The sequence below is a fragment of the Hylobates moloch genome, unplaced genomic scaffold (assembly GCF_009828535.3).
Source record: "Hylobates moloch isolate HMO894 unplaced genomic scaffold, HMol_V3 SCAFFOLD_9, whole genome shotgun sequence".
In the NCBI taxonomy this organism is placed as follows: Eukaryota; Metazoa; Chordata; class Mammalia; order Primates; family Hylobatidae; genus Hylobates; species Hylobates moloch.
The window spans coordinates 32,202,182-32,220,103 of NW_026652284.1; the positions used below are offsets into that span (position 1 = coordinate 32,202,182).

Below are 17,922 nucleotides of genomic sequence, written 5' to 3' on the forward strand. Positions count from 1 at the left end.
CACCAGCTAAAAAATGCTTTTTCCAAGCTACTCATATTAGAAAAGGGAAGCACTGTCCCACTATGCTTTGTCTGAGGTCAGTAATAACAGGTGATTATTGTGAAAGATCAATTAAAAGAAAAACAATCAAAAACTTTTTTCAAGTTCTTTGTGGAAAATCCAGCATCATATTTGACTTTGTTAAGAAAATGAGTTTGAGGAATTAGTGAATTACCTGTAAGAGTCTCTGTTGCTGATGGTATCATGACCAGAATCTTCCTGTTCATCTCCTGCTACATTAAAACATACCCGTTTGCTGTTTCTTTCTCCCTTCTCATTGTCACTGTCTGTTGGTATTATGCCCTCTGATGTCTTACGTTCTAATTTAGGAGAATATGTTATTGAAGACAGAAGGCTGCAATGTAATATTAAAAAAATAAATGCACATTTTCAAACTGTCTGCTATAGATAACTACCTTATTTGCTGAATACAATAGGCTTACAAATATTTCTAGAGTGCTTCAATGTTTCATATCAAGTAAATATTCTATTGCATAAAAAGCATGTCATTCAAAATTCACTTGTTCTTCACAAAATAAGTCATACAAACAGCATACAATTTAGACCAGAAAGCTTCATTGAAATCCAGGTTGTGCCATGTATGACTACAGCTAAAATAAAGCTGTGATAGTTTTATTTGACACTTGTGAAATGGGGATAATGAGAATAACTGGCTTCCATGACTGCTGTGAGAATGAATATTCCTGGTGCATAATGGGTGTTACCTCTAGCCCCTGGCCATTAGCACAACCATTACCACCTTATGAAAATACTCGGTAATTGGCCGGGCGCTGTGGCTCACGCCTGTAATCCCAGCACTTTGGGAGGCCAAGGCAGGCAGATCACCTGAGGTCGGAAGTTCGAGACCAGCCTGACCAACATGGAGAAACCCCGTCTCTCTAAAAAATACAAAATTAGCCGGGCGTGGTGGTGCATGCTTGTAATCCCAACTACTCGGAAGGCTGAGGCGGGAGAATCACTTGAACCCAGGAGGCAGAGGTTGTGGTGAGCCGAGATCGTGCCATTGTACTCCAGCCTGGGCAACAAGAGCGAAACTCCAACTCAAAAAAAAAAAAAAAGAAAGAAAGAAAAGAAAAAAAGAAAACACTCAGTAATCTTTAAAGTGCTAGCCAAATATTAAACCCAAACTATAAATGGGCCTTAATGTCCTCACAGGCTCATATTCAGTATTAAAAACCCACCTACCCTCTATCTGTGCCTTGGGTTTTGCCCAGGCATTCCCTATTTGGCAGGGAGAATATTGGATTGTCAATCTGTCTCCCTGCTCATACAAACAGGAGTCCTGGCCTTGGGGATTACAAGACACTAAACGGAGTTACATACAATGTGAGGATGGGGTAATTACAATCTCATCTGCAAGCCAGCCAGGATGAAATGTCCCAAATCTGCCCACAGAAAGAGCTCCTCCACTTGACTCCAGGCTCAAATGCCGCAGTCAGACTGAACTGTGTGAAGCCTGCTGAGGACTTTGAGTAGCCGCTGACTCCAACACTCCAGGCTTGAACATTTGGCTGTGGCATGTTTCTGTTACAACTAACTCAAAATTAGGCAAAAATGTAATTGAGCTTTATTATCAAACAGCATGCTAAAAAACTTGCAAAATGAATTAAACCACGTCTAAACAAAGGACCCATATAGGGCTTCTCAAGCCAACAGCCATCTTCGCATTTACTAAATACCTGTGATTTTCAGTTCCAATCAGTAGCACATATCTTGATTCTCATTTTTCCATAGCAATGTAATGTTTGTTATTTCAAGACGGTGAAGATATCTTACACCTCTCATGCATATTCCATAATGTCAAACCCAATGCTGTGCATTGAATAAATACCTGTTAAGTGATTTCACTAAACACATTTATTATACCATGCATTGTTCTTGGTGTTGTGGATATAGTAGTTTATAAAACACACAAAAGGGCTGGGCACAGTGGCTCATGCCTGTAATCCCAGCACTTTGGGAGGCTGAGGCAGGTGGATCACGTGAGGTCAGGAGTTCGAGACCAGCCTGGCCAACATCATGAAACCCCGTCTCTACTAAAAATACAAAAATTAGCTAGCTGGGTGTGGTGGTGGAAGCCTGTAGTCCCAGCTACTCAGGAGACTGAGGCAGGAGAATCGCTTGAACGCTGGAGATGGAGGTTGCAGTGAGCGGAGATCACACCACTGCACTCCAGCCTGGGCAACAGAGTGAGACTCCGTCTCAAAAACCAACCAAACAAACAACAACAACAACGAAAAGAAAATACAAAAGCCCCTGCCTTCTTGGAGCTCAAATTCTACTGAGAGAAGACAAGTAAAAACAAGTAAACTTTCTAGTATATCAAATGGCAGCAAATGGTAAGGAGAAAAAGAAAGCAGGGAAGGAAGCATGAAGCTGCCATTTCAAACAGTGGTGCAGTCAGGTCAGGTCTCACAGCGAGGTGAGATTTGAATAATATTTGGACATTTTACAGTTTTTAGACACCAGTGAAAAATTGAAGGAGCTATGTTACATTGCTTGAGGCCCTGTGAACATTTTTAATAACCAAAAGCTATGGATGATTTTAAACACAGTTTTTCTCTTTGGAAAGATACTTTTATGTCTTGTAAGACAGATTGTCTATTTATTCACCCTCTCCACCCAAAAGATTAAAACATTAGACTAACTCCAATTATCCAAGCTCCATGCTGCACAGACAGATGAACTCTGAATACCAAAGAGGGAAAAAATGCAGGAGTTCTCATTTTGCCAAGAGACCTCTGGGCTTATGTATCTTTTAAATTAGAAGTCATGGGGCTAAGCATAATTTTTTTCAAAGTTACATGAATTGTATTCAGATATTTGCTTTTTATTTAAAACAGCTGCAATCATGCTTGCATTGACCCTGTGGGAACAAGTGTTAGGCTTATAAAAAAATGATAGAAAAACTGTATTTTTAACACCATGTTTTGCATAAAATTTCTAGATTCTGAAAAGCAACAAGGCATCAAACCATAATATCTGTGCTTGCAGAAATCCCTTCACTTTCATTCGTATAAAATATTAAGTTACCTACTAGAGGTCTATTAATTAAAACCTTCAGCAGCATGCAATTCCAGGTGAATCTCCTCCTTGTGCCATTGATAAGAAAGATTTTTGTATACAGTATGTTGCAACGACCTGTGTGTTTTTAAACATCATCATCATTGCTAACATCTGTTGAGCTTTCACGACAGTCACCATGCTAAGTCCTTAACAGGTTATCAATTCATTTAATCTCTAAAACCACCTTATGAAGTAGGTATTACTATTTTCCCCATTTTAGAGGTGGGGTAGGCAAGACATATTGTTACATACATATCCTGTGCAAATTAAGCAGGATTTCCTCTCCCTGCATCTAACTTGCACACTCTGGAGGGAGTAGGGTGCATCCCGGTGTTTCATAACTCAACTCACAGAAGTACTGTGAGAATGAAATAAGCCAATGTATATAATAGTGTAATCTTGCCTGGCAAGTACGCATCTATAAAAAAGCTGGTTTTTACGGTGTGCCCCTCTTTTTGTACATTTACTAGCAAAATGCTTGGGGAAACCTCAATGATTACTCTACCACCACCACCACCACCACCACCATTCCTATTTGTAACCCCCGGGTTACTAACTGTCTTAAAGTGTGGTTTGTTCATCCCTCAATCCTGAGGCATCTGGCACCTGCAAAATGAAGTCTGTTCTCAAATCCCCTATGTTTACCAGGCCCCTTTCCTCCCTGTGAGAATACACAAATCCTCTATTTAAAAACCCTGTCAAAGGTTTTGGACATTAATTATTTTTCCTTTTACTTATTTCTTGTACCTAAGTGTCATTACCCAGTAAATAACCCATTACAGAGCAAAAGTCTTTAACTTTCCAAAGTGAAACGGGAATCACAGATCCTTGATTAAATTCATTACACCATCTTAACTCATGTTACTAGACAGCAAATTCACCTCTAATTCCATCTTTGGCTCTGAAGCTAAGTAGGAGGATTTAGTGAAATGCCTATGTGTTAAAGGAAATTTCATTTCTAAGAGAGGTGTTCCCAGGTGACAGAACAACCAGACTTTATGATAAGACAAGCTCAACCCCAGGACCTTTCACAGGGATGAATAACTTCTAGAAAAGCTAACACTGAGGTGTTATCAGGCAGTTTCTCTTAAAACTTGGCAACACATCCGAGATCTGCTTCTTTACTTGCAAAGACATTCTGACCAGGAACAATTACTACAGGGTGAGAAAATCGTTCAAATACTAGATTTTTAAATAATGTGTTAACCTCGACTGCATGGCAGCATCTCTGAATATTAAAGACAAGGGGGAATCCAGGCACTTAAAATAATTGTACTGTTTTACAGGGGTTATATGGCACATTAAGTTGTGTGGAACCTATTTATACTTAAAATTAAATTATGTGGTGTATCCAAAGAAGACCAAGGTGGTTTCTCCAATCATTCGCTCACTCTGTGCCACTTTTCTAATAAACACACTCAGTTGGGTACAGGTTTTTAGAATAACAGGGTGGGGAAATCTTCAGTGAAAAACAATCATTTTAAGTAGTTTCAGTTAATAAAAAATAACCAGTCTGCAACTAGTGCCTTAAATATAAATATTTTAAACCAAGTAAAAGAGCTCCTTGGGTTTACATATTTTTCCTGAAAATATTTCTACATTACCTGAACCTTAAAAAAAAAAGTCAATAAATTAACAAAGTCTGGAGGATTGCGAGGCAGTGCTAGACCGTCCATGCATTAAAGATTAGTCCCTGAGCAGTGTCAGCTGAGGCACATCAATAATCTTGCCATTGACAAGACTCATCCCAAAATGGCAATAACAACTCTTGGAACTGGAAGTATGGGATTGGTCCAGATGTTTTCTTAAAATCCCTTTGAGGCCTAGGAGCTATGATTCAATGCCACTATTTATTGCCTTATTAATAAAAATTCTATATACTTCATAAATACCTCTGGGAGACAATAACTGGTTTCTAAAATATATCATGCAATAAAATCTCATTTATTAAATGAAGTAAAATATCATATCCTAAAATATAATAAACTGCTGTCACAAGGATTCCAACACACTTCAAAAATGTCATGCAATTGCTTAAAAAATACTCTCCTTTTAGCAATCTTGAACTGTTTAATTCATCTGTAAATGGGAAAAGTCACAGTATAATATACAAAACTAGTATATTAGAAATAGAAAAACAAAATCTTAATTCTAAATCACTCATAAAACTTCAGAAAATTAGCAAAGTAAATACTAAATATTGAGGATAATTTTTAAAATATGATGCATCTAATATGATTTTGATCTCTAAATTTCAAAAATGTGTAAAATGAGAGATCATGTCAATTATGACTTCATCCATATAATGTCTAATTACAACAAAGGCTTGGAATAAGTTCTAAATATTTTGTGTCAAAACTGAATTATCCATGAAGTACAGGATGATAGGTGTGTGTGAAGTTGAGTTCACATCTGTAGCCATTTAAATCAACAACTTCATGAAGAGAGTACAATAAAAAGAAGATAACAGTATTTCTATTATTTTCAGAATCTGCCAATTTGGGATATATTCAATAATTTCCATCCCTTGAATGGATGAGCAAGCATTATATTAGGCAGTGTGCTGATTACTTTCTATATTAATTTGTATAATTTTCATGACACAAACTTGTAATTCATTATTATTACTCATTCACTTCTGTAGATGAGAAACTGAGCTACCTCAAACCCCATGCTGTTCTGACTATACAGAGCTGTCTGGACTCGATGTGAAGCATCATCCTATACCACGATGTGACAAAGCATCCTGCGAAGCTCAGGCAATTCTCCAACCATCAAATTCTTAAATAAGAATTAGAACTGATTTATTTGGAAAAGTGCTCATTAATTGCCTCCACCTTCTCTTGGTTAAAAATACTGGCACAAGTATGTGGGTTATTGCTTAGCAGGCCATGAATTCAATCAGAACAGAAAAAAGCATTTGTCCTAGAGATACATAATTTTGCATTTACTCATTTAACAAGTATGTGAAGCATTTATTATACTTTATGTCTTTTATAAATATCTACTGAGTGCATATTCACCAAAATTTGTACCCTGAACTACAAAGAATGCAAGGAAATCCTCATACAAAACTGGTATTCTTTCAAATATATCTTTCAAGGTAATATTTTTACACTGAGACTCATTTAGCATCCTTGTATAAGATAGAATTTTGTCATTCTCTTCCTTGGTATTAAATGCTTACTTAAAATATATACCTATATGTATTCTTTCCATTAAAAAACATTTTTAAGGTTTTGGAATGAAGAGGATCTATATAATCAGCACGAATCTCCTAAATTTCCAATAACTAAAGAGAGAATGATTGAATTTTTCTAAGTCACATTTTTACGGCTATTTTATTTGGCAAACTTAAAAGAGTAGTACAAAACACTTACTCATCTATTTGACAAACACACATCTCCACCTCTTTCAGTGCAGTCTGAAGTTTGCCCAGCAGTTTCTGATAGATGTCTTGGGTTTCTAAGTCTTCTTCTTTTAGCAGATACCTGAGACCATGGCCATCCTGCTGTCCCAGAGACAGACCCGAAGGGGCCGCCATGGTTGTGATGGTGTGCTGAATGTACACCATAGGGCTCAGTTTCCCTGAGGAATTAAAGTCATTCCTTAGTAATATGTATCACCTTTAACTTATGATAACAATCCAGTCCAATTAATTGTTTTTTAATCGACAGATAAAATTATATGTATTACATGCACAACCTGATGTTTTGATGTATATATGCATTATGCAATGACTAAATCTAGGTAATTAACATACGTATTACTTCACATAGTTATCATGTTGGTGCTGAGAGCACTTTATACCCACTCTCTTAGGATTTATCAAGAATACAATATGTTAACTATACTCACCATGTTATACAATAGATCTCTTGAACTTATTCCTCTTATCTGACTGAAATTTTATATCCTTTGACCTACATCTTCTCAATCCCCTACCCAACCACCCCAGGCCCTGGTACTCACCATTCTACTCTCTACTTCTATGAGATCAACTTTTTTATATTCGTCATATAAATGAGATCATACAGTATTTGTCTTTCTGTGTCTGGCTTATTTCACTTTAACATAATGTCTTCCAGGTTCATTTATATTGTCACAAGTGACAGGATTTACTTCTTTTTATGGCTGAATGGTATTCCATTGTGTTTATATACCCCATTTTCTTTATACAGTCAAATTAAAGTCAAGATTCCATAAAATAAAATGCTGATCCAATGCTGAATTTAATTCAGAAACTAGAGCCTGTGGGGAGTTGTAATTAAAAACTAGAGGACAGTTTGATCCCTTGTCCTACTGTGATGGTACAGAATGGCATTGTGCATTGCTGCAGCTGTTCCTCAGGTATTGTCCTCAAAGTTTCAGGGCCATTTCAGATCAGCAGCTTTCACAGCAAGATGAGCTGTGCCTATCATATGCATAAGGAAAGCGAGAGCAATCATCCTTCTTAGAAGAAAAATAACAAAAATGCCTAACTCCATTTTCATTCAGTATACACTTAGGCATACTTATCCAAATGATTACAGCAAGAAATCCTTCCTTTATAAAAGTTCATGCTTGTTTGCACACCAGGTATCTATTGAATTTCAGGGATGCACGAATAGCTATGATTGCCTAAATTGCTTTTCATAATTTGATAAAGTTGCAAAAGCTAGCATACCTTGCTCCAAAGATTTGTTTTCTTTATCCTGAGAATTATGCTTCCTACTATCCAACTGAACACCAAACGCACTTCCCAAAGAGGTTGATGTTTTGGGATAAGAAACTTCCATCACGTTGACATGGCAGTTGGTAGGACAGAAATCACTGCTGTGCAGTGGGGAGATTTTAGATTTGGCCTGTTTAAAAGTAGGCCAGGCTCTATTCTTCAATACACGAGAAAACTGCAAATTAAAGAAAACATAAAAAGCAGTTGAACACACAGTAATAACTCAGGCATCTTTTTTTCACTTGCATCATTCACAACAAAATCAAAGGCAAATTAAATCATGTCAACTGGAATGAGTGAAATAAATTATATGTTGTTAGAAATTCCATTGTGATTTCAAAACTGAAGCATTCTTAATAAAGCCAAGCAATATAAGCGGCAAATGCATATGATTCCTTTGAAACTGTGATTGCAACTTAGGTGTTAAAACAAATGAATTTCTGTGGCCAGCACAATATACTTGGACTCAAATCCACAGGCTCCCAGCAGCTGAAAGAGCCTGACAGGGCAAGTGGCATCCCAGGACACCGGGAGAGAATGGAGATCTTCCAAACAAGGCAAAATGGCAAAACAGGGTAGCTGCCGGGTCAAGGGTGGAGGAAGACGGGATGTCCCAAACACAAGCGTAAAGCTAATCCAAAGCACCAGTCTGTGTACAGGTCAGACAGTAGGGTGTGGAGGCTGAGGCCCAGAATGGCAGGACAAATTTGTTTCCCATGCCTCCTGCTAATCACTGAGTCAGGATCAAACTGAAGACTAGTGTGCACTCTGCCTTTATGGTTTCAGAATAAAGTGATACTCACATGATTTATATGACTTCCAAGGTAGCCACTCCACTGCTTCAAACCTTGCCATGGGTTTCCATTCAAATCCATCTACTCCTCGCCAAGGTCTTAAAGCAGCCCAAGTCAGATCCCCACCTAGCTTCTCTATCTCAAGCTTTCTTCCCCTTGCTCCCTAAGCTCCTTCTGGCCCTCACTTAGTTGGTCTCACACACTATCTACTCACTCTGACCCTTTCTACAGGCTGTTCAGTGGGCCTAGAATGTTCTTCCTTCATTGCCAAACTGTTTGCTTTGCAACTTCAATTTCTATCAAATCATCAGGAGGCCTTCCCTGACTCCTAGTCTAGGTTCAATTTCCCTGACTACTGCTAAGTTCCAGCACACTGTAACCTTCCTATTATATAGGTATAAATAATTGTCTTATTTCTAGCTCCCCTGGCAGATGGTAAACCCCATGAGGCTAATACGTAGGTCTGTTCTGTGTACCATCAGTAAGAGTCTCATAGAGTCAGACTGAATTGTAGTCTCAAAAGCAAAGGATTCAGAGTCACCAGCTACCTGTGTTTTAGTTACAGCTGTCACAATAACTGATATGATGTTAGGCAAGTCAGTGTCTTTTTTGCATTCTTCATAAAACAATGGACATGGATTAAATAATGTCTATATTCTCTTCTCCCTTGAAAACTATGACCATGATCCTATCTATTTATTCTACTAGTAGAGTAATAATTTTGGCATGAATAAGAATAAAAATTAAGACTAGGACTGGTCACTATCTAACTTTTCTAGATTAAATTCAAGAATAAATATCAAAATTCACATGCATAAATATAAACTCACCATTAGAACAGGGACTCTCTTACATGTATATGTGTAGATTATATACATATATGTGATATATATACATACACCTATGTAATGTGTGTATTAAACTATGTCTTCGAATCACGTGTCAGAAGCTGCGTAGCCCAGCCATGTGCCAGCGCACAGTAGGAATCTAAACGGAACTGAATTGAAATGTAGGAAATTATTAACAAAATGATGAGCAAATTTAATAATAATGGATAGTGAAAATTTGTCCTAAACATTTTTTAAAGAAAGGAATTTAGAGAACTCCTGACCTATCCCATCACTTTACTAATGAAGAAACAGTGACTTGGAGGCTTATGTGGGACACAGAGTTTAAGGTTAGACGCAAAAAACTTTCAGTCAAAAGTTCTTTCCCACTGTTGTTGCAGGATAAAAGTCTCACAAGGCACCCATGGCACAAATAAAGGCACAGAAGTCAATGTTATTAGGTAACAGCATCCACCATAATAGGAAGTTATGTTTCTCTTGCCTTCTTCCATTTTAAACAATTATCCACCCATTCAAAAGCAAGAAGAGAGGCATCTATTCCAGACTCTGTGCTCCATGCTGGAGATATAGCCCTTGCCCTCCTGGAGTTCATGGTCTAGTAGGCAACACAGGAAAAACAATGCAATACTATTGCTATATGCAACAATTGTTTATTGCAATTACTAGATCGGAGCAAAAGTGATTGTGGTTTTTGCCATTAAAGGTAATGGCAATGTGCCATACATATATAATACATGTGCCATATATGTAATACAGTAATGCACTGCTTAACAACGGGGATGCATTCTGAAAAATGCATCAATAGGTGCATCTATCTGAACATAGAAAAAGTAGAGTCAAAATATAGTATTATAATCCTGTGGGACCACCATTATATATATATATATACACATATACATATATATACATACATATATATACATATATATATATATGGTCTGTCATTGACTGAAATGTTATGCACTGCATGATTGTATATATACAATTACATAATACAGGTAAAAGCCAGATAGTTAGAAATTTTGGTACAATCTAAAAAGGAAGTGAACAGGGTGATGTCATCAAGTGTTAATGGAGTGATCGGGAAGAGCTGAGCTGGCAGAAGATTCCCTTGCTAGGGGGACTGGCTTTCCAACCTGTAGCTCAATACAAATGCCTATGAATACAGAATGTCCCCCTGCCCATATCCTAGGAAGGGCTGTGTACTATGTCTAAAGGTGCCTGAACTGTTCCAAAGGGTAAGAGTCAGACAGCAGCCCTCTCTGCTAAGAGCATTTCTTGAGAAGGAAGGTCCTCAGGAATGCAGTGCTGTCTTCCATCCTGGGATATTCCTAAGATAGAAGGAGGCAGCAGGAGGAACCCCATAGTCACAGGTACTGGAAATGTGCTGCTTACACTGTGAAGATCAAAACTGTGCTCCTAGACAGCATGCCGTGCTGTGAAACTGTAAGGCCTTTCTGAAGCTTGAACCTAAAATAAGGAAGGTACAGTTCTTGGACTGACGGTGGTGGTTCGTGCAAGAGAACATTCTGATTGTGCAAATGGCCCTGTAAACATCAACCTGACTATCTTTTTAGCAACATCAAAGGAAACACTGAACTCATTAATCTGCTTTGGAGAAACTCCCAGGGAAAGGTTAAAAAAACAAAAAGGTCTTTTCCCCAAATAAAAACTGCAATTTTGCAATAAAGAAATGCACAGGGTGGGTGTGGAGAGAGGTGTATTGGGAGGGACAGGACTTTAGATCTACTATGGATACCACAAGCCCAAACTTACTGCCATCTTTATTCATTTATCCAACAATGACTTGTGGAAGGCTCTCTGTGCATCAGGCACTGTCCTTAGCATGTGGGGGAACATCAGTAAACAAAACAAAGATTCCTGCCTTCCGGGAGGTTACATTCTAGTGAGAGGAGAGGTCAACAGTGAATATAGTAAGTCAATTATGTAATGTTGATAGATGGTAAATGTAACTGAAAACAAAATTGAGCAGCGTAAGAGGGTTGGAAGTTTCAGAGGTGAACTGAAGAATGGATTACCAGTTGTAACCAGGATGATCAGAACAGGCCTCACTGAAGCTGGCATTTAAGCAGTCTGGAAGGAGGAGAAAGGTAGAAATGTGAACATCTGGAAAGGGGTCATTTCTGGCAGAGGGAACAGTCAGTGCAAAGCCACAGGGCTGGTGTGTCCAAGGAACACCAAGAAAACCAGCGTGACCAGAGTGGCAGTGAGAGGGATGCAGAGGATGCAGGATTGGAGAAGCAGTGCAGGGAGGGAGGGCACAGATCCTGAAGGCCATTGAAAGGATTTGGCTTTGACCATGAGTGAAGTGTATAGCCACTCAGGACAACTGTGGGTTGGTCGGGAGCAGCAAGGAGACCACTTACAGGAGAGCTGGCAGTGGCTCACCCAAGGCCACCAGCAGTAGAGGTAGGGAGGAAAGGCTGCATGTTTGAAGGTAAAGCCACAAGAATGGTGTGAGAGAAAGGGAAGTGAAGAGTGTATTCGAGGTTTTAGGCTGCGCAATGGGGAGGATGGGCATAAGCCCGAGACAGAGAAGACAGCAGAAAAGGCAAACTGCAGGGGCACTGGGGTGGGGCAGGGGAAGGATCAAGAGCTGATTTGGAACATGTGAAGCGTGAGATATTGATTAAACCCAGTTGCAGAGGTCAAACAGGCTGGGACCCTGAATGAGATCGCCAGGGGATTGAAAATGGAGACAGAAAAGGAGAAGACGGAGTCCTGAGCCCTGGAGCTTTACCAAGGAAAGTGGGGGGGGGGAAGAAAAGGCAGAGCCAGCATAGGATACCACAAAGGAGCCCCCACAAGAAAGGACAAAAACCAGGCATATGCGGGGTCACAGAGAACCGCCAAGTAGAGGTTTACGGTCAACTGCATCAGATCCCACTAAGACAAGGAATGCTATCAGGACAGTCAATAGACTTTGGCAAAATACAGCCATTTCAGTTACATAGAGGGAAGAAGAGGCCCACTGGAGTGTGTTGAGGGTAATGAAGGTGAGACAGCAGGTATAGACAGACGTTTCCAGGAGAGAGATCAAAGAAAGGGAACAGTGTGGGGTAGAGGAGGGCTATTTCTTTTTAATGTAGGTGATATAAAACATATTTGTACACTGACAGGAATGAACAATTTCTGAAGATGGAACTTCAGGTTTTTAATGCATTGGTAGCTAATTCGTGAATTATTGGCTATAGCAGCACATTTTAATCCAACTATAGTCACTTAACTAAATGAAATAATACAATGGTAAGCTATTATTTTACAGATAGCTTCCTATTTCAATTAAGCATAAAATCTTTCTGGCATGGGGTTATGGAAGTTTTGTATCATACCCTTTTGAGGGAAGGGGACACAGGGAGGATTTTTTCCTGCAATTTTCCCAGTCTATATATCAGTGTGAGAATTACATGGCATTAATAAATAAAGAGGGACTTCAGACATTCAAAGGAAGACTTCCAGTTCCTGCATGTAATATTTTTGTGTAAACAGGAACTATCTCTTGAATATATGTTAAATATTTCTAACTAGGAAGTACTCCCAACACCCAAAATAAGCCCAATTATGGAATTATTCTAAAGCAGAAGAACGAGTGTAAAACAAAGAAGCATTTCCAGGACAATTTAGGGAGAAAGTGTTCCTCCCAACAGGGCATAATTTTACTTCTGAATTGGCCCCAAATCCTGCTCCACAGAGAAAAACATCTCACTTAGGATTCATCCAGGTCATCAGTAAGGTCTCACCAGGTTTCACACATGTGCCAAAAAACATCTGTGGCCTGTACAACCAGCCGGGAAATCTATTATAATTGCAGCAGTCTTACTACAGAAACTATAGCGATCAACTGGTTTCTATTTTTAAAACCTAAAACTTTCAGAGTCAAAATAAGGTAAAGCCAGGATCTTTGAGATTTTAGTTTCTATGGATACATTTTATTTCACAAAAAGAAGAGTGTTGAAGCCTTCATCAGGAAGAAAAATATGTTGCTAATAATAGTTTTAAAGTACATGTGTGAAAATTAAAAATCTATATTCGCAAATGCTATGGGTTCTGTTGACATGCATTTGATACATAAATGGAGCTAATCTTACATGACCTGTTAGGGCTACCATCTTAGGCACCTAAATCTTATTCAAATTGAGAAGATCCTTGCAATATTTTCTTGCTAACCTTGCTTCTCTATCTAATGAGAAAACCAGTTATTTTAAATATGTTTATGGCCAAATGGGATGATGACAAGGAGAGCTTTTAAAGCACATAGGCGCTAGGTGACTACATGTCTCTTTTTTATTTCTAAATTAAACGTAAACACAAGTGAGACTGCATTCCATAGGAACATAGTCTGTTAGTTGCCACCTACGTGACCTTAAGCAAATTCTTAATCTCCCGAAGAAAGAGGCAGGATGAGAGAAGAGTCCATACACATGGCTGTTTTGAGACTCAACTAACAATAATGTACATAAAAGAGCTTTCTATAATTCGGTGACATTATTTTTATCATCTAACATCATTGCCCATTAGCCTGCCCATCTGCGCCTTAAAAGCTTCTAGGATCTCACTTACCTATGAGTAAATGGAATATACTTCTTACTTTCCAGGGTGACTACTGAGGATCTCCGACATTTATTTAAGCCTGTGTTCTCTTGATCCTTATTCTTAAAGCAGCTGCATCAATTTGCTACCTAATACACCCTGATTCTAAGATTATGTTTGTTTATATAGTTTACCATTTTCCATGTATACTTTTTCAAGCTACTTCCACTTTTTTGTTGCGTGAAATAATGAAGAGAGGAAAGCAGGAAAAAAGCAAAAGAGAAATGTTCCAGGCACGGTGACCAGTTTGACACCCAGAATCTGCCTGAGCCTGTGTCACACCTTCTTGTACAGATCCATTTCTAAAGTAGAACAACTCTCTTTTTCAAAACTCTTCGAAAGGAGAATACTGATTTGCATTTATTCAGCATTTTTGTTTGCATTTGTTTAGACCTTTTACCTCGATTTTACTTCAAAGCACTGTCATGTTTTATAGAGAAAGGAGAAGAAAGAAAAGAATCTTCTGTCCTTCAACTCCAACAAGGTACATTCATGGAATCTTCCCCAAACTCAAATAGGTGAACTGAACTCAGCAGTCATGAAAAGCAGATTAACAAATGTGGCAGGTAAGCAGCGACCCTGAACATTAGTTTTCTTCATGTGAATAACTTTTTAAAAGATACAGTAGTAATGCAAACTCAACTCAACAACCCAAACATTACAGGAATTGTTTAAAGGAAAAAATCATGATCTCTTTTCCGTTGACTCATCTAGTTTAGGTAACCAATGTTGTGAGTCCCTTGGGTATTAATTTACACACATCCCTATTCTCATGCAGCCAAATATAGACATATATGGGCTTATTTTAATTACCATATCAAGAACATAAAACACATATACTTAACACATATTCATATACATTGAGATAAAGAATATTATCTTGTATGGCTGCACCAAATTTTAAGCAACCAACTTCATTTGGATGGAAATAATTTAATCAATTAGTCTTTTATTGGTATAAATAGAAACAATTTTTAAACTTGTTTTAGCATGTGTTTTGGAGATGAATTCCCATTAACTCTACCTTTAAAATATGTCCCCAAGTTCATCTAATGTTTTTTGTCTCCTTCATCTTCAATGTAGTCCAAGCCATCAACATCACTCAACTGGGCCATTGCAACAGCTTCCTACCAGTCTCTATTTCTCCATTTCTGCCCCCTTGCAATCCATTCCTACAAAAGCATGATCTCAAAAGCCTAAATCAGATGAAGTCATCCCCCTGCTTAAAACCTTCCAACTGTTTTTCATTAATATAAGAATAAAATCCAAACTCCTTCCCAAGTCCCAAAATGTACAGGAACTGCCACAGCTCTTCACAACTGGCCCTGCCTAAGCCTCTGACCTTAAGCCCGGCCACCAACCTCTGGCCACCCTGGCCTTCTTTCTGCTTTGGGGCCTCAGCACCAGCTGTTCCTTCTCCCTGGAGGCTTCTCTCTCTGGTTGAAAGGGAGAGTCCTACTTGTCATGAAGATACACGCCTTCTCAAAGGCGCTTTCTCTAGCCACAGAGTCAAAAGGGTCAACCTGGCACTTCAACCATACTTCCCTATTTTGATTTCCTCATAATTCTTCTCAATATTTGATTCCCCTCACTTTGTCGGGATTTACTTACTTACTTGCTGTCTCTCCCACTTGAATGTGAGCACCATGAGAGGAGAGAAATTGTCTCCTTCCCTGCTATATTCCTGGAACCTAGAACAGTACTTGGCACACAGAGGGTGCCTAATAAATATATGTCAAATGAATGACTTAATCGATTAATTTTTAAAAGCCCACAGTCCATGTACTTTCTGATTGAGAGTTTTCATTCTCTTAGTTGGGAGAAAAGAAAAGAAGAACTATAGTATAATTTTAAATTTTGACTTCAGAATTGGGTGGTCTGCATTCAATGCCCAGCTCTATCTTTTACTAGACAATAATTTAATTCTTTAGGCCTCAGTTACTATATTTTGAAGATGTGGGACAGTAACATAACTTTCAAGTTTGCAAAGATCAAATGAGGTAGTGGATGTTAAGCCATTTTAAAAACTCTAAAATGTTATATAATGTTATCATTTCAGTAAAATGGTACCTAACAAATATGCAGAGAAAATATCAAAAATTGATTTAAATTTGACATTTAAATAATAATTTCAACAATAATTGTGTACAAAATCAATAGAACCCTTACCTTTTTATAACTGGATATTCTCTGACATATATGTTCAATTCTTTCACTGCAAAGGGCACTGAATTTACTCTGAAGGTCAGCAGGAATCACTTCATTTAGAGAATTTAGGCTGGTACAGTTTTGTACAAAATGCTCATCACTTTTAGCCAGGGCTTCAAGAATCTGCAATGACAAACACACATGCACACCCACACATACAAACACACATACAGACACACACATAGAAAAACAAAACAAAACAAGAAGAAAAACTTCAAAAGTAGCCACATCAAATTTTCATTAACGATACAGGGCAACTTTCCTATTTTGTTCTCTGGGTAGCTGCCAGGGAATTTCTACCTTCAGTCAGGAGGCACTGTCAGTGAAGTGATCTAACCTGTCTGTTTGAAATTTCAGGTTTTCCTTCTGCTAACTATGGGAGCCTGCTTGGTAAGGTAACTGGACTTCAAAGACTCCCTGCTGGATACATCAGTACATTCTGCTGTGGGACACTTCTATATTTTAGTCAGAGTCACTCAGAACATTTCTTTTCTCAATTTGGTAGAACAAAAAAACATAAAGGAATTCAATATCATTCTTACTTGTTTCTTAGAGTCTGGCAAGTGCAGAAAGAATACATTTGACAACTGCTTGCTGAAGAAATGAATAAATGAAAAGTTATTTCAGTAAGGTAGAAATTAATGTTACTTGCAGCATCTGAGCTCTTGCTGATAAAAGCATTAGATAAAAGTATTTATGTGATGTTTTTAATTAGTAAATTCTTTTGACTATTTGAATCAATTGTAATAACATGTGTTGATGGGGAAGGTGTACCATCAATCACTAAGAATTTCCAATGACCTGAGAATTAATTATGTGAGATATATATATATATATGTGTATATATGTAGCATTTCTGATTAATCAGACATTGCAAGAATTGATTATACCCATAACCAATATTTTAGAATATTCTGTGAAACACAAAATGTATATATGTTCTGGTTATTTGAGCTCCCTCACCACCTCCACTTCCCTTTTATGCAGACTATGGAGTATGGGTTTTTACTTAATCACTAGTCAAGAACTTAGAGCTAACTTTATCATTAGCAGGGTGATCTTGGCTACATTTCTTTCTTGACTGTTTTTTCTTCATGTGTAAAATCCAAGTGATATTTGCAATACTAGTTCATATGCTGTCATATATAGAATAATCCATGTAATTCTCCAAACTTGAAATAGCTGGAAAATGAGAAAATAATTATAATAACCTGGTTCCAAACTTTTACATGGATCCCATTAATACTATAATGCAGATGGGAAGAGACTGCATTTTAAAAATATATATTTTAGATATCAGTAGATATATAGAGAGGTACAATATCATCAGAATGATGAGATTTTTTAAAAGTTAACTTTCAGAATATAAAACCAAAAGATAAAATAATTAATTTTAAAATAGTTCATTTAGATGTCTGTATTACTTCCTCCCACTAAAATTTTAAAAATACATGTTAGAAATGCTACATCTATCTCAACTATTCATATTTTAAACAACAATTCAAACAGAGACATAAAGGTAGGAAAGCTACATCTCATTTTTCTTACTTATGATATCTGAATTCTCATAGAATACAGAGCAGTATGAAACACTAAATCCAGCACCTGTGGAGAATACAGT

At 37.8% G+C, this 17,922-nt stretch overlaps 1 protein-coding gene across 1 annotated transcript in view; it reads right to left on the minus strand.

The window, feature by feature from the left end:
- The window catches only part of PREX2 (phosphatidylinositol-3,4,5-trisphosphate dependent Rac exchange factor 2), a 278,754-nt gene that overhangs the window by 121,797 nt on the left and 139,035 nt on the right, over nt 1-17,922 (minus strand). Inside the window, exons 23-26 of the mRNA XM_032759608.2 lie at nt 16,263-16,424; nt 7,793-8,015; nt 6,507-6,714; nt 215-394 (exon numbers count right to left, since the gene is read on the minus strand). Coding sequence (XP_032615499.1) covers nt 215-394; nt 6,507-6,714; nt 7,793-8,015; nt 16,263-16,424 — 773 coding nt within the window. The remainder of the gene's footprint in view (nt 1-214; nt 395-6,506; nt 6,715-7,792; nt 8,016-16,262; nt 16,425-17,922) is intronic.